The following is a 19,471-nucleotide window of genomic DNA, read 5'->3' on the forward strand; positions in this document are numbered from 1 at the left end:
TCCTTCCTGCCCGAAATCAAACGACGAGAACAACACTAACGTATTGAATTATTACAGCACAGCGAGGACCCTGTAGTCTATCGCCCTGAGTACAGCTGCATATTTAAATATCTGCGTTTGACTCCCCCTTTCCCCCCCCCCAGCGCGGTGGTACAGTCCAGTGGGCTGGCGAGGCTGTGGTGTAGCAGCGCTTGACAAAACACAGGAAGTGTGCGCGGCGGCTGTATTTATTATTATCACTTGTGTTAACTGTGCTGCGTCCCTGTGGGTCCCGCTGTCTGCAGCATGGGCGTGAAGGTTCATATTACTTACTGGTAGGTGTCGTGGGCTGAGTTTAAACCAGGGCACCACTGTAAGGGGATACACTGCTGCTAATAGACGCACAAAATCCAGGGAAACAGCTTCATGTTTATTATTATCATTATTAATAATCATCATCGCATGAGTATTGGTAGTAGTAGTACTAGCAGTGTTGTGTTGTTTTACTGAAGTTTAGTTTGTACACATGCTGCTGATAGCAGTGTTGTAGGTGCAGGCAGGGAGGGATAGACCGGGCACAGGGGTGTGACTGCACTGTCTTCCAGTGTGTTGTGTTGGGCTGTAGTTTGTGTGCTTAGGGGGTCTCAAATATATTGAATTAAAGTCATTTGTGTCAAGTTTACTTGCAGTGTATTGCTGAAGTCATTATTTTCCCTGTTCCTTTCTCTCCCTCTCTTCTCTGTCTCTCGTTCTCTCAGTGGTGGATGAGGGTACCGGCCCAAGGTAAGTTTTAAAACTCATTCGGGAGGGAGGGAAGGAGGGAGAGGTGGTTGGTTTTGATTGGTGGGGTGGAGTGGAGTGATCGAGGGAGGGATGTAAAGGAAGTGGAGGAGAGAGGAACTGAGAGAGCGAGAAGCGGCTGACGGATGGAGGGATGGAGGAAGGCTGACCGGCTCTTGGTTTCTCTAGTTCCAGAAACTCAAGACTTTCCTGGAGGATGAGTTCCCAGGAGATCTTGAGATCGTGAGTCAATGTTGTTGTTGTTCTTATTTTTAGTGCGGAAAGCCATGTATATCACTGTACTGTACTGTAGGACTCTGTGTGTAATACTAGTATGAAGCACTGTACTCTACTGGAATACATTACACTGTATAAAACTGTACTGTACCATGCTAACGTGTGTGTGTGTGTTTAGACAGGGGAGAGCACTCCGTCTGTGTCTGGCTGGTTTGAGGTAGAGGTGAACGGATCTCTGGTGCACTCCAAGAAGGTGAGACACACTGGGACATGCTGGGACACTCTGAGAGACAGTGAGATAGCGGGACACAGACACACTGAGAGAGAGACACACACATTTATGATAACGGTATGGTCTGTTTGTGCTGTGGCTGGTGATGGGAGGACAGATTTAGATCTTCATTATCTTTACTAATGTAGTAAACTGTGTGGTGGGTTTGGGAGCTGATGATGATGTTGTGTCTTGGCAGCGTGGTGAGGGTTTCGTAGACTCCGATGCCAAGATGGCCAAACTAGTGTTGGCAATCGAGGCTTGTCTGAAGCAGTGAGGTGGACTGTGGAGGAGGTGAGGAGAGAAGGAGGGAGGGGGAGCTCTCTGTGTACATCTGTGTGAATCTGTGTCTTTCTGTGTCCGTTTTCTTTCCCTTTGTCCATCTCCATATCTGTATCTCTCTGCATCTTTCCCCAGTATTGTTAAGTATTAATTTGAAATCTCTCTGTCTCCCTGCCGCCTCCTCCCTCCTTGTCTCTTAGACTGCTCTCTCTCGTTCTCTCTCTCTCGGCGGTTGATGACGGCGGCGCCCACAGTGTCACGTGGCACGGACGCTACCCGATGGCACTCGCTGAGGAAGACGTGCACGGAGAGAGCACAGACTCCACACGATGACCACACGCTAATTGCATGCTACATGGGGAAGGTGGGGGGTGAATACAGGGTCAGTGTGTCTTGGGGGAATCAGACAGCACTGAGAGAGAGAAGGGAAGGGGGGTGACCAGGACAGGACTGGGAATTGTAAACTGTAAAAGGGATTGTTAAAACTGTTCTGTGTCAGCAAATGCCTAATTAGCAAATAAAAAGAAGGGTTAAAAAGTCTGTGTGTTGTGTGTGACTCTCGTGTTTGTTTGTTTTTGCAGTCAGTACCTTTCATTTGCTTAATAATTTGGAATTACCAATAATTACTATGATACTTATTACTAGTAAACTTATCATTAATAATAATTGTTGTATTGCCCTTAACAAGATGCTCTTCTACACTTTAGTTAAAAACTAAAGTTTCTACAGATCATTATTTATAGATTTAATCTGAAATGCACTATATGGGCTCACAATGAACAGTAACCCCTACTGTTTCAGTCAGTTGTCAATTAAGTGGATTTATTTTATATCATTAAAGTCACTGTGTATAACGTCTAAATCAAAATGCAAATGGTTAATGATTGTTATTATCAACATGGAAAATGATCCCAGACAATATATACTGCGTAATTACGTACAACCTGAAGCAAGACAATATGCCTCTCCGAATTATGCACACACCATAAGCTATTTTCTGCACTGTACACTACTGAATCAATTATATTGTATCAAATTTGATAAATCATTGTTATAGGTTATTGTGAATTGTGCACATTACCTTATTGATTCCTTTAGAATATTTTATTTAGTGTAGAGTTTAAGGTCTTGGAATGTGCATTATTTTAGGACGTATCTGTTATAACAGTAGAGTGATTAGGATAGAAATGTTATATAGGAGCACCTCCGGGCTCCACTAACTGGATAGAAACATTTTGTGACATGTTATTAGTAAAGACAGACATGTAGCTACTACATGTAGCAAACAATTGCTAATAAGTATAATAGAAAGTTCTCACACATCTTTCATTTGTATTATTGGATATAATGTCTGTCCATGACCACTCTCGTGAGTCTATGGCAAGTGAAATTATCATTTGGAGATATCTTTAAATAATTTACAGATATCTCTAAATGAATTTGAGATATCTCATTTAACTCCATTTACAGACATCTGAAATTAGTTATCTTGAAATGAAATGTATTCAAGATATCTCCAATTCATTTTGAGATATCTGCAGTTCATTTCAAAATACACTGAACAGCCATAACATTATGACCACTGACAGGTGAAGTGAATAACACTGATAATCTCGTTATCATGGCACCTGTCAGTGGGTGGGATTTATTAGGCAGCAAGTGAACATTTTGTCCTCAAAGTTGATGTGTTAGAAGCAGGAAAAATGGGCAAGCGTAAGGATCTGAGCGACTTTGACAAGGGCCAAATTGTGATGGCTAGACGACTGGGTCAGAGCAGCTCTTGTGGGGTGTTCCCGGTCTGCAGTGGTCAGTACCTATCAAAAGTGGTCCAAGGAAGGAAAAGCGGTGAACCGGCGACAGGGTCATGGGCGGCCAAAGCTCATTGATGCACGTGGGGAGCGAAGGCTGGCCCGTGGGGTCCGATCCAACAGACGAGCTACTGTAGCTCAAATTGCTGAAAAAGTTAATGTTGGTTCTGATAGACAGGTGTCAGAACACACAGTGCATCGCAGTTTGTTGCATATGGGGCTGCGTAGCCGCAGACCAGTCAGGGTGCCCGTGCTGACCCCTGTCCACTGCCGAAAGCGCCTACAATGGACACGTGAGCATCAGAACTGGACCACGGAGCAATGGAAGGAGGTAGCCTGGTCTGATGAATCATGAGTTCGAGGTGTTGACTTGGCCTCCAAATTCCCCAGATCTCAATCCAATCAATCATCTGTGGGATGTGCTGGCCAAACAAGTCCGATCCATGGAGGCCCCACCTCGCAACTTACAGGACTTAAAGGATCTGCTGCTAACGTCTTGGTGCCAGATACCACAACACACCTTCAGAGGTCTAGTGGAGTCCATGCCTCGACGGGTCAGGGCTGTTTTGGCAGCATAAGGGGGACCTACACAATATTAGGCAGGTGGTCATAATGTCATGGCTGATCACTGTATGTACAAATTACCTCCTGTTCATTTACAGAAATGAATGAACAAGTGAACAGGAAGTGATAATCATGGGCTAAATATGGGAAGTCATTTGCAGATATCTGTAAATGAACAGGAAGTAATTTGCCGATATCTTTAAATAATGTAAAGATATCTCAAAATGAACAAGAAGTAATTTACAGATATCTGCATATGATTTGAAGATATCTATAAATGCATTTCAGATATCTTCAAATGCATTGCAGATATATTAATATGATTTGGAGATATATCTAAATTAAATGCAGATATTGTAAAGCACATTTGAACAAATCTTCAAAACATTTAAAGATATCGGAAGTTAATTTAGAGATATATTTAATTAATTTACATATATCTTCCAATATTTCAAGATCTATTGAAATGCAATTGAAGATATCTCTAAATGATACGTTGCTTTGCCATACGAGTCTGCTCAACACACCGGTCCACACTGTACCCGTACTCAGGACAATGCGGCACTTTCTAAATTGCACTATTACCTATTCTCCCTCTTGTTATTTATCCTGTAGGTATTACTGTATTTTGAATCGCTTTACTGTACCCATGATTTGCTCTGACCCCACTACCCTGACGTCAGTACTGCACTTCTGACTACTTGATTTTAATTGGAACTGAACAAATTAAAATATTTACTGCTACTGTGTATTTTTCTATATTATAGTTTTGCGTTTATTGTAGTGTTTCTTTTTTGTAAACGGTGTATTTTCACAGCTGTAAGTCGCCCTGGGAGCGCACACATTAAATCTGCAGATGGGCGGCGCCATCTTCCCGGAAGTGAGTGAGGGTTCCTGCTGCCTGGTAACTCTGCCGTAAACCAGTGGGGAGGTTGGCCGCCGGTGTCGCACAATCTGCAGAATCACTATGGCGGCGGTGCTGAGGGAGACGGCGAGCCTGTACGAGACGCTGAAAAGCGAGTGGAACAAGAAGAGCCCGAGCTTAAACAAGTGCGGAGACATCCTGGCCAAACTCAAGGTGAGACCAGCGCGGTACCGACGACTGGACCATTATAATAACCCGCAGAAACGAGCCGTGCGGTGTGCGGGGCGCTGCGGGGTCCACGCACGGCACTGTCGGCGCAGGGGTAGATGAGCAGTTGTGTTTTTGTCATTCGTTTTAACATGACGACTCGGTTGTGCATCGTTGTTATTGTTGTTGTTATCGTCGCCGTTGTCATGCTAAACCGCAGCATCATCCTGTGTTGTAGAACGACATTGATCCATTTCCCTGTTAGAAGTAGCCGTGGTTCAATTAATTTGTTTTCGGAACAAATACTACTAACTCGTCTGTCAATTATAAGAGTAATACAATTAATTTGATCTGCTGGTTAAGATTAGTGTAGCTGCCTCAGTTTGTTAGGAAGATTAATCCTGTGCATCATCATAATAGTGTAATGTTATTGTTATTACAGTAGTCGTGGTAGTAAAACGCATACATCTTGACTATTCTCCAGAACATGACATTATGGTAGCGTTGCTATTATGTAAATGAGTTCTGATAAATTAAATGTTTCAATATTTTAAACTGTGCATTAATGTCTTATTAGTATAGCCTATTGATCTGTGCTGTTGCCAAAGCATTTCAATACAGAAATGATTATATAATAATGATGATTAATAAGCAATACACATCCATCTCTTCTCTCTGCAGATCTCTCTGTTGGAGTTGAACTTCCTGCCCACCTCCGGGACCAAGCTCACCAAACAGCAGCTCATTTTAGCACGTGAGTCTGCCTTTCTGTGGTCTTTCTCTCCTCTGTTAACCCCGCTATCCCCCATTCCCTCCAGTTGACTCTCCTCTCTCTCTCTCTCTCTCTCTCTCTGTCAGGTGATGTGTTGGAGATTGGGGCCCAGTGGAGTATCCTGAAGAAGGACATCCCCTCCTTCGAGAGATACATGGCTCAGCTCAAGTGCTACTACTTTGACTACAAGTCAGTCTACGTGTCTGTGTCTGCCTGTCTGCCCATCTCTGCCTAATGCTAGGATCACACTATATGACTTTTACAATCCAGCCCGATTTTGAGACCGGTCCGCAGCTCACACTTAATGACCGTCTTTCACCAAGTTTGTCTTTTGCATCGTGAAGGAGTGCACACTACACAATACTTGAGTACAAGGGATCACACACTTAACGACTGATCTGAAATCCTTTGTCGTGTGGAGCTCCGACACGTCATGATTATTCTTCCTGTTTTTTTATTTGTATTATTTCTCTTCAATTAGCTCGACTCTCATTGGCTGCTGCCGGTCATGAATATTAAACATGTTTGATAAAATCGTAGCGTCTGGCAAGTGATGGCTTGCGATGGCCTCGCACTAAACGGTCGTCGTAAGCGGGTACGCGCCTCGACTAAGCTGCTTGTCGTCACGATCAGTGTGGATTTGTTGGGAGGGCCAAATAGGGCTAAAATCAACTAAAGATCATGTACTCTGACCTTAGCTTTAGTCTCCAAATCATTGTAACCCCTCTCCCTTTCTCTCTTCCACTCTCTCTCTCTTAGGGAGCAGTTGCCAGAGTCTGCTTATATGCACCAGTTGTTGGGTCTGAACCTGCTGTTCCTGCTGTCTCAGAACCGTGTGTCGGACTTCCACACTGAGCTGGAGCGCCTGAGCGCCCGCGACATCCAGACCAATGTGTACATCAGGCACCCCGTCTCACTGGAGCAGGTACTCTCTCACTGCAGCAGGCACTAGGCGCGTTTACACTGTCATTTCTGATCCGGATCAAATGCATCAAGTCCCAGTATGCACTGCGGCAGTGTTTGTTTTAGAGGCAGGTGGCAGACAAACAGCCTTCACATCAGTGGAGCAGATAGGAGAACACTTCCCTACTGCCTGTATTATAAATAATTTAAGTAATATTTTACAGTAAATGGCATGTTATTTTATGTTAGCAAAAATGTATAATTGTATTTTAATATAAAATGCTTCTGTGTTCCAAAGGACTAATTTAATATATATACACCGATCAGCCATAACATTATGACCACTGACAGGTTAAGTGAATAACACTGATAATCTCGTTATCATGGCACCTGTCAGTGGTTGGGATATATTAGGCAGCAAGTGATTTTTTTTTCCTCAAAGTTGATGTGTTAGAAGCTGGAAAAATTTAAGGATCTGAGCGACTTTGACAAGGGCCAAATTGTGATGGCTAGACGACTGGGTCAGAGCATCTCCAAAACTGCAGCTCTTGTGGGGTGTTCCCGGTCTGCAGTGGTCAGTACCTATCAAAAGTGGTCCAAGGAAGGAAAAGCAGTGAACCGGCGACAGGGTCATGGGCGGCCAAGGCTCATTGATGCACGTGGGGAGCGAAGGCTGGCCCGTGTGGTCAGATCCAACAGACGAGCTACTGTAGCTCAAATTGCTGAAAAAGTTCATGTTGGTTCTGATAGAAAGGTGTCAGAACACACAGTGCATCGCAGTTTGTTGTGTATGGGGCTGCGTAGCCGCAGACCAGTCAGGGTGCCCATGCTGACCCCTGTCCACTGCTGAAAGCCCTACAATGGGCACGTGAGCATCAGAACTGGACCACGGAGCAATGGAAGAAGGTGGCCTGGTCTGATGAATCACGAGTTCAAGGTGTTGACTTGGCCTCCAAATTCCCCAGATCTCAATCCAGTCGAGCATCTGTGGGATGTGCTGGACAAACAAGTCTGATCCATGGAGGCCCCACCTCGCAACTTACAGGACTTAAAGGATCTGCTGCTAACATCTTGGTGCCAGATACCACAGCACACCTTCAGAGGTCTAGTGGAGTCCATGCCTCGACGGGTCAGGGCTGTTTTGGCGGCAAAAGGGGGACCTACACAATATTAGTCAGGTGGTCATAATGTTATGGCTGATCGGTGTATAATTAAGTTGGGACTTGCGTGTGAAGACCCCTGTGGCGGCTGACAGTTAATCCTGATCAAATGGCAGTGTAAACGCTACACCACTAATCCTGTTCAAATTTACCTATTAATGTGATCCGGATCAGAAATAGCACCTACTGTCTCACTGACTGACAACTCTCTCTATCTCTCTCTCCCAGTACCTGATGGAGGGCAGCTATAACAAGGTGTTTCTGGCAAAAGGAAACATCCCAGCAGAGAGCTACACCTTCTTCATTGACATCCTGCTGGACACTATCAGGTGAGAGAGAGAGAGAGAGACTGTGTGTTGATTATATTGGCAAGGATGAGATTTTGGGCAGTAGAGAAATTGTATGGATTACTGATTATATTGGCAGGGATGAAATTGCGGGCTGTATAGAGAAGGCCTATGAGCAGATCCTGTTCAGCGAGGCGACGCGAGTACTGTTCTTCTCCTCCCCCAAGAAGATGACCGATTATGCCAAGAAGGTGAGAGCGCCCTCTGCCTGCCACTGTGCAGCTGCTACCCAAGTCCCTCAGTATCTGTGTGCCTCTCTCTGGCAGGATCTCTATATTAATGTCTCTCTCTCTCTCTCTCTCTCTCTCTCTCAGCGGGGCTGGTCTCAGGGTGTGGGGGGATATTACTCCTTCAGCTGCCGGCAGCAGCGCCTGGAGGAGCAGCCCATCCCCTCCACTCAGCTGGCCCAACAGGTGATCGAGTACGCACGGCAGCTCGAGATGATCGTGTAGCACTGCCCTGATGGACCCGAGGACCGTGGCCTCAACAGAGATGCATTCACACACACGCGCACACACACATACACATTCACACACATAAAAACTGGGACACACAGAGCTACACAGAGCTGCACAGACCTGGAGAGCCACACACAAGCAGAGACGGAAGCAGGTGGGCGCAGATGCAGACACTCTGATAAGCACCGGACACACGTATCCACGGCTCTCTTTAAACACTGTAACACCCTGACTTTGCCGTTTACAGCACAGCTCTCCACAGACTAGTCCTACAGTAGTGTGGGTCACTGAGCTGTAGCTCCAGCCTCTCTCCAGCAGGGGGGGGTGCCAGGCCCCCACAGCCATTCATAAATTCATCCATCGTCTCCTAGCAGCGGGAGGGTACCCGTGCTGTATCTGCCATAGAGTTTTTGTGTTCTCTCCCCCCTAGATAGGTGGTGTACTTCCTGTCACGACGAAACATTTTTTAGACGTGTATTATAAACCAATAAAAAAGAATCCAATAATAAAATGACTTTTTTTTTTCCACATGTGGACCAAGTCTGTTCATTTCCACAGCATTATAATGCCCTGCTGAGCAAAGGGTTGTATACAGTGTAGAACTAGACACTAGAGTCTGTCAGCACAGTGCAGGTTGAATAGGATTTTATTGTGAGAAGTAGGCAGTACAGAATATAAAAAAACATTAGGTGAGTTACAGAGATGTTATGTGGTATTTATGTATTTATTCCTATACTAATCTGAAGACATTTAATTCAAGATACAATTTTCTAATTTCTTCAGTGATGTTGAAGATTAAAAAAAAAAGTTGATTGTAGTGTGCTGTGTTGAAAAGGTCATTGGATTTTAATTTGTATGAAATCAGTTGAAGTTTAATATCAGATCTAGAGTTTGTGTGTGCAGGGATGTAATTCTCCGATGGTTGGAGCATAGTTTTGGAAGTGCTGGGCTTTCGTTGGATGGTGCAGGTAGTTGCTGTAGCTACTGCTCTATGATGTTGTCCTCGCCTCCCGGCCCTTCTCTGACTGCCATGGAGGCGGCCAGTTTGATCGTGGTGACCCAAGCTGGCTCACACAGGATGTTGTGCCTCACAGACAACCTGAGAGACAGAGACGGTGAAAGAGGGGTGAGGTGAGGAGAGGACACAGCTGTTCTCTGTAGATAGATACATGGACAATGGACGAACAGACAGAATGGCCTATTCGCTCTGGACAGATCCACAGGCAGAGACCGATACTGAGACAAACATAATTGGACTGAGCCCAAGATGGACACATGGACAGCTTCCTGGGCACAGTTTCCCCTCTCACCACTGGGTGACGTTCCTGGGTAGTGGTGCTGCTTCGGTGCGGTGTTGGCAGCGGGAGCAGCGGGTGCAGGTGTGGTCGATGTGGAATGGTGGGCAGCAATGACCGGGGGGGGGCATCTCTTCCTCCTCCTCCTCCTCCTCCACCTCCTGTCTCTCACGCCTCTCATCTTTCTTCTCGTGTGTGCTTTCACTCTGCGCTTGGTCCAGCTGGGCCCTCGGGAGCATCGCAACAGGAGCTGGGCAGGTGCTGCCGTCTGCCTCACACAGCGCAGGAACACAGTGGGAGCCGGTGAGGGCTGGGCTGGGCGGGTGCTTGTTACCTGCAGGGACAGGTACTTGATCGTTCTCTGAAATTGTTGCAGAGTTGTTTGTAATGCTGGGTTCCATTCTGGTTTCCTGGAAGGTTGCCTTGGGGGTTACTGTGATGATGTCCTTGGCTACCCCTGGACAGGGTGTCTGGTATTTATACACTTTCATCACATTGGCTTTTGGCATGGCATACTGCAAGACTGACAGATTCTGTCTGCGAGAGATTTGTTCGGACATACTCCGCTGTTGCAGCAACTGCAGTCTGGGGTGGGGAGGAGAGAGAGGGAGAGGTAGAATAAGACAAGTCAGATGGGTAAAGGAGTCACCAAATCAGACACTACATAGTCACACACAGACACACACAATATACTCACATATACAGACACACACATACCTGGCGTTCACTTGCTTGAGGATTTCCTGTGACAGAATGAATTGGGTACACCCAATTCTGCCCGTCTTACTGCCCCCAGTGCTGCTATCAGTAACCTTGTCCTTACCAACACCAGGGCTTCTCACACTGCTACTGCTAACACTACTGCACCTCTGCGGTGAATATTGGCACTGTGCGCTCCAGGCCTGCGCATGGGGGGTGGCAGGTTCAGGGCCGCATGGGGGCATGGGCATGGGCGTTTGAAGGAGAGCTACAGTGCTGTCGGCCCCCCCACCTGCCTCAGAGCTGACATCTTGCCTCCCTATCTGCTGTGGCAGTGGGGCTCTCGCTCCCCCTGATGGCCACAGGTTGTGTGGCAGGGCTGTTTGTGGGATGGGGGGGAAGAGACAGTTTTGCAGTTGCAGTCTGGGGTCAGTTTGTAGAGTTGGGGGGGTTGTTGGCTGGGGTTGGCTGGGTCCTAGGGGGGCCATGGGAGCTGGTTTAACTTGCTGGGGATGGGGGCTGGGGTGGGAGATGGGCGTGGGCTGAGTGGGGCAGAAGGTGGCAGGCAGAACTGGGTACAGGACTCTCCTCCTGGCTCTGAGCAGGTCTCTCTCTCTCTTCTGCCGCTCTCTCATCTTCTGCCTCTCCTTTTCCTTCTCACTCTCCCTCTCTTTTTCTTTCTCATTCTGCCTCTCTCTCTCCCTTGCCTTCTCCTGGTCTCTCTTGCTCTGTTGAGCCCTGTGTCTCTCACTCTCTGTGTCTCCTTCTGCTGGTGGGCAAGTCTCTTGCTGTGGCTGAGGTTGGCTGTTACCCATGCTCCTTCACTCTATGCTCCTGGAGGGGGGGACAATACTGTCAGGGCTGTCCAACAGCAGCTCCCCTAATTCAAACATCACTGGGGTGTGAAATGTGTGTGACACAGAGTGTGTTAAGGCTGTCAGACCACCACCCTCCTGACACTCTGACACACTGACCCCCTTACACGACTGGGGTACATTCTAATTATACTACTCCTAGTACCAATACTACAACTTCTGCTAATAATAATAATGTATCTCCCTATACTTCTATCAGTTACAAAAATACACATTTTAATGACAGCACGTAATTTTGAATGTTTAAGAGTTATCTTTCTGTCGTTATTGTTAAGATGATTAATTATATTAGTGGGTGTAAGGGTAGTTGTGCCAGTAACGAAACCTTTCCTTTCTTAAATGCGATTTATTTATTTACCTCCGGAGGCGCCGCCAGATCTGCGCTCCTCCCGGCCCGGTCGCTCGGTGAATGGGTGTGTGTTGTGTGGCTGAGTGGGACTGTCTTTTGATTTGAAAATCGTATAGGAGAGAGGAGAAGAAAAAAGTTGTTTTGTTTGGAAAAGTCGATTCGAGTGTAAACATGCGCGGCTGCGGCTCGCCAAGTAGAACACACTCGGAACACTCGCAACCCAACGACACGCTGGTAGTAGTAGTAGTGGTACTAGTACTAGTGTAGTAGTATAAGTAGTAGTAGCAGACAATCGGTGTGTCAGTCCGTCAATCTGCCAGGCAGTGTAACACAGTCAATCTGTCATTGTCAACCAGTGTTTCAGTCAGTCACCGTGTCACTCTGTGTGTCAGTCAGTCACTGTGTCACTCTGTGTGTCAGTCAGACCGTCACTCGCTCAGTGTGTCACTCTGTGTGTCAGTCAGTCACTGTGTCACTCTGCGTGTCAGTCAGACTGTCACTCGCTCAGTGTGTCACTCTGTGTGTCAGTCAGACTGTCACTCGCTCAGTGTGTCACTCTGTGTGTCAGTCAGTCACTGTGTCACTCTGTGTGTCAGTCAGTCACTGTGTCACTCAGCGTGTCAGTCAGTCACAGTCACTCGCTCAGTGTGTCACTCTGTGTGTCAGTCAGTCACTGTGTCACTCTGCGTGTCAGTCAGACTGTCACTCGCTCAGTGTGTCACTCTGTGTGTCAGTCAGACTGTCACTCGCTCAGTGTGTCACTCTGTGTGTCAGTCAGTCACTGTGTCACTCTGTGTGTCAGTCAGTCACTGTGTCACTCAGCGTGTCAGTCAGTCACAGTCACTCGCTCAGTGTGTCACTCTGTGTGTCAGTCAGTCACTGTGTCACTCTGCGTGTCAGTCAGACTGTCACTCGCTCACTGTGTCACTCTGCGTGTCAGTCAGACTGTCACTCGCTCAGTGTGTCACTCTGTGTGTCAGTCAGTCACTGTGTCACTCTGCGTGTCAGTCAGACTGTCACTCGCTCAGTGTGTCACTCTGTGTGTCAGTCAGTCACTGTGTCACTCTGCGTGTCAGTCAGACTGTCACTCGCTCAGTGTGTCACTCTGTGTGTCAGTCAGACTGTCAGTCAGCGGGTCAGTCAGTCTGTCCTTTGCTGGTCTAGCGGCAGTCAGTGGGTAAAAGCAGCAGGTACAGGGAGGGAGAGAGAATGAGGGAGTGATTTGGAAGAGAGAGAGAGAGAGAGAGAGAGAGAGAGGGAGAGAGAGGGAGGGCGAGGGCGCGGGAGAGAGGATGCTGCTGCCGCCGCCGCCGCTGCGAGCGGAAAATGGCTGCTACAGGCTGGAGCCCGTCCTGATGCACCGAGAGAGGACCCGAGAGATGGAGCGAGACAGGATAAAAGACATGAACGACTGAGCGGCGACGAGAGAGAGCGAGAGAGGGAGGGAGGGAGTGAGTGAGTGTGAGAGAGAGAGAAAGAGAGTGAGAGAGAGAGAGAGAGAGAGAGAGAGAGAGAGAGGGAGAGGGAGAGGGGAAGAAGAGCCACACCAGACCGGGGGGCAGCGAGCTCGAGGCGGCGGCGACACCGAGCGATGGAGCGCGAGTGAGTCCCCCGCATCCCCCCTTTCATTGAAATAAAACATTCAGGAAGCAAGCAATTTACAGTCATTATGATGATGATGATGATGATGATTTTACCTCAAACGAATATATATATATATATTGTACCTCACGCTTATTTGCACTAGCTCACGTGAGACTCGCGGATTCACGTAGACACAAGCAACACACGGACATATTAGTCAAATCCTCCATCCTCTCACGCCACACAAACCTCTTTAGCTCAATGCAAACTGCAACGGTCCTGTCGTTTCTTTCTTTCTGTATGTATTATTATGTGGAAATACAGTGGCGAGTGTTGTGCAGGCAGGTACTGCTAGCTATATTCCAAGTTATTGCCGACAGTCGATGTAATTTGTGACGAAGCAAGGTGTATGTTTTAAAATTTATAATAATAATAATAATAATAATAATAATAATAATAATAATAATAATAATAATAATAATAATGTTCGTGTTGCTAATGTTGTGCTGTTATCAATCTGGAAGGTTTACTGGAATGGATACATATGAATGGGTTGAAAAATATGAATGGACGGATACATATTTGTATATAATAATAACGATTGTGATTTATATTATTTGTAATATTGGGATTATTATTCTTTTTTATATATGTGAATACGGTTGTGCTTAAAACTACAACTCAGCAACAATAACGACACAGCGAGAGACAGAGGAGAGGAAAGAGAAGGAGAGATCCTAGCTGGGGTCCATGTCTATTTTTTTATCAACGGATCTTTGTTTCATTATGATTTTTAAAGCCAAACTTTATGAATGGAATTAGACCCCCCCCTCTCTTTCTCTCCTGTCGCCCCCTCCACTCTCCCTCTCTCTTTCTCTCTCTCTCTCTCTCTCTCTCTGTCTATCCATCCATCCTCCTCCCCTCCCTCTCCTATGTTCTCTCGTTTGCCTTTTTAGTATAATGCATTTATTTATTTGGAAAAAAATATAGATGGCAGGGGCTGTTTCTATTCTTTATTCGCGATTTGTTTTTTCTCTTTCTTTCCTTCGTCTGCTGTATCTTCTGTTTCTCTTTTCTTGAATCGGTAAAATGTCCCGCATTGTGTTTCATTCATAAAATGAGAGCAGTCTTGTGCGCGACTCAGGTCGAGCGGCAGGGGGGGAGGGAAGCGGCTACAGGGACGTGTCCATAATAATAATCATAATCATAATCATAATAATAATAATGGGCAGTGTGGTGTGGGTGCAGTCGGGCCTGTGTCAGTCCTGAAACACGGAGTACAGACAGACAGACAGACAGACAGACGGCAGGCAGGCTGATTGACTGATACACAGCTAGACAGACAGGCAGACACTCTGGGGTCGACAGAAGAACGCGTTGGGCCTCCAGCTGCAAACGGGCATGTATTTCAATGATACATCTCTGTCTTTCTTTCTCTCTCTCGCTTCCACTCCTCCCTCTTTTCTGCACAGTCTTTCCAAATCGTGTTTATTTTATTTTGTAATGCGTAATACATACAAGCAAACCTCTCTCTATAGAGACACACGTATACGGGTTGTGATGCAATACGATAACTGTGAGCTAGTATAAAAACAACAGACAAACGGATTATAGTTTATACCCGTGTGCTTATTATTATTATTTATATATTTTTATTATTACGGGTACTGTTAAAATAACGCGTTTCATCTCTGTCACGTGATTGTCCATTCACAAAAAAGAAAAAAAAAACTCGCACGTACCTCGCTGCCATTGAACATTATTTCACAGAGGAGCAGCTAAAGAAATAATAATAATACATTTTATAATAATAATAATAATAATAATAATAATAATAATAATTATTATTATTATTATTATTATTATTATTATTATTAGAATGACACTTATACAGGGGCTTGCTCAGTTTATGTTGCGTATGGCTTGATGTCAGGGTACGGTGCTGTATCGTACAGAGCCGGGATGTAATGAAACTGGAGACTGTATAATATGGAGGCAATCAGGGGCAGCGGAGATCGGTGTGTGTGGAGGAACTTGACTATTATTATTATTATTATTATTATTATTATTATTATTATTATTATTATTATTATTATTATTATTAATAATAATAATAATAATAATAATAATCATAATCATAATAATAATAATAATAACAATAATGATAATAATTTGAGATGCAAGTGGACGTTTCTGCTGCTAATAAATCAAGTTCCAGGATCCATCGTGATTGTCCTGCAGAAGTGTGAGCAACAGCATATTATGGTTGTGTATATCATGCATGTTCCTGCTCTGTCGAAGATCTGTTTACAGCTCTAAGGATTGAGTTTTGTATGTTTAGAGTTCCATTTTCTTCAGGATGTACACAATTTCTGTAATGTCACTGTGTGCCCTGACAACAAGGCAGGCAGGCAATCCGCACAATTGTCTAATTTACATTGTTTAATCCACAAAATCACTTCATAGGTATGACTCCTCAAACATCCCATATACCTTTTAGCTGTCCAGTTTTAATATTATGCCTGCGTGGAGACGCAGACATTTTGATCTACAATCGGATCTTTCTTCTTCTCGTTTCCGCCGATTCTCGGATCGTCTTTTTCTACTACAGTTTTAAGGTATGAAACGTAGCAGTAGTGGTGATGTAGTACGTGTTATTCGTTGTGCTTTTTGAAGGGGTTCGCTGAACGAAACTACTGGAGTTATACTGGTTTTCCTTGACCATTATACAGCAACGGGAAGCTGACGCCAGCGTGCAGATAACGAACATGTCACAGCCAGATATACTGTAACATGCGTTTTCAAACCGGTCCTGGAGTACCCCCTGCCCTGCTGGTTTTTGTTCCAACCTAGGTCTTAATTACTTAATTGAATGGTATATTACTTTGTTAGGTCAATTAAGGATTCAATTAAGCAATTAAGACCTCAGTTGGAACACAAATCAGCAGGGCAGGGGGTACTCCAGGACCGGTTTGAAAACCACTGTACTGTAACATTATACGTCACTGCCAGATATACTATATGTTTCTTATAGTAGCCTATATCTGTCACAGTTTAAGTCACACAATTACAACACATATCAACACAGGGATATGTCACGGTAAAGCCAATACGTTTCCTAAAAAGGCGAGCACAACTTCGAATAGCCTACATTTTCTAAAGAGAAATGATTACATATACAATGCAGAATCTGCACATGACTAGATTGAATAGATGAAAACACAACTGAGCACATTGTTTACTCGTCATATGTGCGCAAGTGCGTCTCTTGGCAAGTAAGTCGACGTACACCGAGTTCTGAAGCATACAGTACTCATTTTCTATATCTTACATAGCAAAGTACATTGAATAAGTATAATGTATGATAATACTTGGGTGTAATACTAGGCTGATTTGCCACCAAGTACTAAGTCGAAGGGGTCAAATACTTATTTCCCTCATTAACATGCAAATCAATTTATAACTTTTGAAATGCGTTTTTCTGGATTTTTGTTGTTGTTATTCTGTCTCTCACTGTTAAAATACACCTACCATTAAAATGATAGACTGATCATTTCTTTGTCAGTGGGCAAACGTACAAAATCAGCAGGGGATCAAATACTTTTTTCCCTCACTGTAACTGAAAATCGTTTACACAACTTCTCAAAGTTAGTGTATACATAATTAATGAATACAGATCTACTTAATTATGCTATTAAGCATACACACCCTTGTGTCTGATGGTTTTCATTCCAGCCCAGTTTCCAGCCATTTAAATGAACAGTTATCAAATAATTGAGCTCAAAACAATTGAGAATGTGGTCATATGACAATTGAGGGTTAAATTAAGAGTTTGTGTTGGAATGAAAACCAGCAGACACAGAGGTCCCCTGGGACCAGGGTTGAGAACCACCACCAAGTCCACCATAGCAGTACAAGTAATTCAGTGATTGGTGTGTTGTCTGTGGAGTGGCTGTTGCGATTGGTCAAGCTTCTGTTAATGGAAACTGGTGTCCGATAAGAAACTTTCTTTTGTTTCACACTGTTTGGCTGTCCTGTAGGACACATATGGAATTGCCTTAGTAACAGTAATACCGATTTGTGTGTGGAGGGGTGACTTGGCTGTTAGCATTGTTGGTAACACTCTGGATTGCATGGCCCAATTTAATATTAAATAGGTATCCAACTGAGAATCAATTCACATTTAACTAATTGATCATTGAAGTTCAATAGAATGTTAGTTTAAGATCAATCTATACCACAAACATGGTCATTGTGAAAAAACACCAAGTGTAAATATCACTTTTCTCATGGGTTTGATATCTCCACTGAGGGCTGATTCATTTTGTAACTTGGTGTTTTTTCACACTGACAACTTTCTTGGTATAGAATAGATAGATATTACATACAACATATTTTGAACTTTATATACCAATATTCTGTTTAATATTATCTGTGTGTCTCTGTGTCTGTGCTTTTCTGTGTCTGTGTGTCATTAGTGCAGGTTTGAGAACTGTGTATTTGTATTAATCCCCTCTCTCTCTCTCTCTCTCTCTCTCTCTCTCTCTCTCTCTCTCTCTCTCTCTCTCTCTCTCTGTGTTAGTGTGGTGCGGGTTCGAGCTGTGGTGATGACTCGTGATGACTCAAGTGGGGGGTGGGTACCCCTAGGGGGGGGTGGTCTCAGTCACGTCATTATCTGCAGGGGGCGTGGCCTGGAGGACCGGGGGCAGAGAGATTACATCATCCGGGGGGAGAGGCTGAGGGACCGAGCAGTGAGTCCGTCTGTCCTTTTGTCTGTCTGCCTCTCTGCATGTATACATACATTCTTGTCTGTCTCTGTCTGTCCCTCTCTGTCTGTGTCACCCTCTGTTTATTGTGAGTTGGTGTGTGTGTATTGTTACACTGGCTCTATACTCCACACAGCGCTGGCTCCAGTCTGGGCTCTATACTATACTATAGTCCCCACAGCGCTGGCTCCAGTCTGGGCTCTATACTATACTATAGTCCCCACAGCGCTGGATCCAGTCTGGGCTCTATACTATACTATAGTCCCCACAGCGCTGGCTCCAGTCTGGGCTCTGTACTATACTACAGTCCACACAGCGCTGGCTCCAGTCTGGGCTCTGTACTATAGTCCACACAGCACTGGCTCCAGTCTGGGCTCTATACTATACTATAGTCCCCACAGCGCTGGCTCCAGTCTGGGCTCTGTACTATACTATAGTCCCCACAGCGCTGGCTCCAGTCTGGGCTCTGTACTATACTGTAGTCTCTCTCTCTGTAGCCTGTGCTGGAGTGTGCAGTGCAGAGGGGACTGGTGTATAACAAGGTGAACCCCATCTTCCACCACTGGCGTGTTCAGGACAGGAAGTTCGGCTTGACGTTCCAGAGTCCTTCTGATGCCGTGTCCTTTGAGAGGGGCCTCCACAGCGCCATCGACAGGCTGCACAGAGGTACTGCAGCCAGGGGGAGGGGGAGGGAGAAGGAGAAGGGGCAATGGAGGGAAGGTGAAGATAGGGCACAGACCTGCAGTTTGGGGTCACCTGACCTGTAATAACCAAGCAGTACAGTAATTATCTCTCTCTCTCTCTCTCTGTCTCACTCTCTCCTCTTTCTCTCTCAAACACACACAGGGTCGGACTCTCCTTCCTCTTCCACACCAGAAGAGGGCGACACTGAAGATGACGGTCTGGCTGTGAGTCACTCTCTCCTTCACTCCTGTCTCTTTTTCTCTCTCTTTCCCTCTCTCTCACTCTGTGCCACTTCTGTCTGTCTCTTCCTCACTCTCCCTCACTCTTGTCTCACCTCTCTATCTCTCCTCCTCCCTCTACAAGTTTGACAAACTGTCAGCTTTACTCAGTGTCTGTCTATCTGTCTCTCTCTCTCTGTTTGTCTGTCTCTTTCTCTCTGTCTATCTCACTCAGTGTCTTTCTGTGTGTGACCTGGTATCTGTCTCTTGTCTTCTCTCCCTCTCCCTTCCCCTCACAATTTCTCCCTCCCTCAACCTCTCAACCTCTCCCTGCCTCCATCCCCCCCCCGCCCCTCTCCCTCTGTCTC

At 45.4% G+C, this 19,471-nt stretch overlaps 4 protein-coding genes across 5 annotated transcripts in view; 3 read left to right on the plus strand and 1 right to left on the minus strand.

The window, feature by feature from the left end:
- Nucleotides 1–29: 29 nt before the first annotated feature.
- On the plus strand, nucleotides 30–2,088 carry selenow1 (selenoprotein W, 1). Of its 2 annotated transcripts, none has more exons than XM_066703735.1 (6): nucleotides 30–314; nucleotides 738–762; nucleotides 949–1,002; nucleotides 1,175–1,345; nucleotides 1,467–1,561; nucleotides 1,750–2,088. In XM_066703735.1, the coding sequence occupies exons 1-5, from the start codon at nucleotides 286–288 to the stop codon at nucleotides 1,542–1,544; spliced, it is 357 nt and encodes a 118-aa protein (XP_066559832.1). In that variant the 5' UTR covers nucleotides 30–285; the 3' UTR covers nucleotides 1,545–1,561; nucleotides 1,750–2,088. The 2 variants fall into 2 exon arrangements, with proteins under 2 accessions (XP_066559832.1, XP_066559833.1); XM_066703736.1 differs by having other exon boundaries at nucleotides 156–314; nucleotides 1,175–1,249.
- Nucleotides 2,089–4,842: 2,754 nt separating this feature from the next.
- Nucleotides 4,843–9,161, plus strand: psmd8 (proteasome 26S subunit, non-ATPase 8). Its single transcript, XM_066703739.1, has 7 exons — nucleotides 4,843–4,999; nucleotides 5,675–5,747; nucleotides 5,852–5,954; nucleotides 6,525–6,690; nucleotides 8,057–8,157; nucleotides 8,255–8,366; nucleotides 8,490–9,161. Exons 1-7 carry the CDS (start codon nucleotides 4,889–4,891, stop codon nucleotides 8,625–8,627), a joined length of 804 nt encoding a protein of 267 aa, XP_066559836.1. The 5' UTR covers nucleotides 4,843–4,888; the 3' UTR covers nucleotides 8,628–9,161.
- A 68-nt stretch (nucleotides 9,162–9,229) lies between these two features.
- On the minus strand, nucleotides 9,230–11,939 carry LOC136749437 (uncharacterized). Its single transcript, XM_066703738.1, has 4 exons — nucleotides 11,861–11,939; nucleotides 10,646–11,461; nucleotides 9,944–10,513; nucleotides 9,230–9,732 (listed from the first exon to the last, which is right to left on the minus strand). The coding sequence occupies exons 2-4, from the start codon at nucleotides 11,440–11,442 to the stop codon at nucleotides 9,615–9,617; spliced, it is 1,485 nt and encodes a 494-aa protein (XP_066559835.1). The 5' UTR covers nucleotides 11,443–11,461; nucleotides 11,861–11,939; the 3' UTR covers nucleotides 9,230–9,614.
- A 5,338-nt stretch (nucleotides 11,940–17,277) lies between these two features.
- spred3 (sprouty related EVH1 domain containing 3) overlaps nucleotides 17,278–19,471 on the plus strand; it is a 28,404-nt gene continuing 26,210 nt past the window's right edge. The window contains exons 1-4 of the mRNA XM_066705696.1: nucleotides 17,278–17,352; nucleotides 17,914–18,186; nucleotides 18,699–18,867; nucleotides 19,048–19,109. Of these exons, the coding sequence (XP_066561793.1) occupies nucleotides 17,278–17,352; nucleotides 17,914–18,186; nucleotides 18,699–18,867; nucleotides 19,048–19,109 (579 nt within the window). The remainder of the gene's footprint in view (nucleotides 17,353–17,913; nucleotides 18,187–18,698; nucleotides 18,868–19,047; nucleotides 19,110–19,471) is intronic.

This window comes from Amia ocellicauda, chromosome 5, assembly GCF_036373705.1.
Source record: "Amia ocellicauda isolate fAmiCal2 chromosome 5, fAmiCal2.hap1, whole genome shotgun sequence".
NCBI classification, from domain to species: Eukaryota; Metazoa; Chordata; class Actinopteri; order Amiiformes; family Amiidae; genus Amia; species Amia ocellicauda.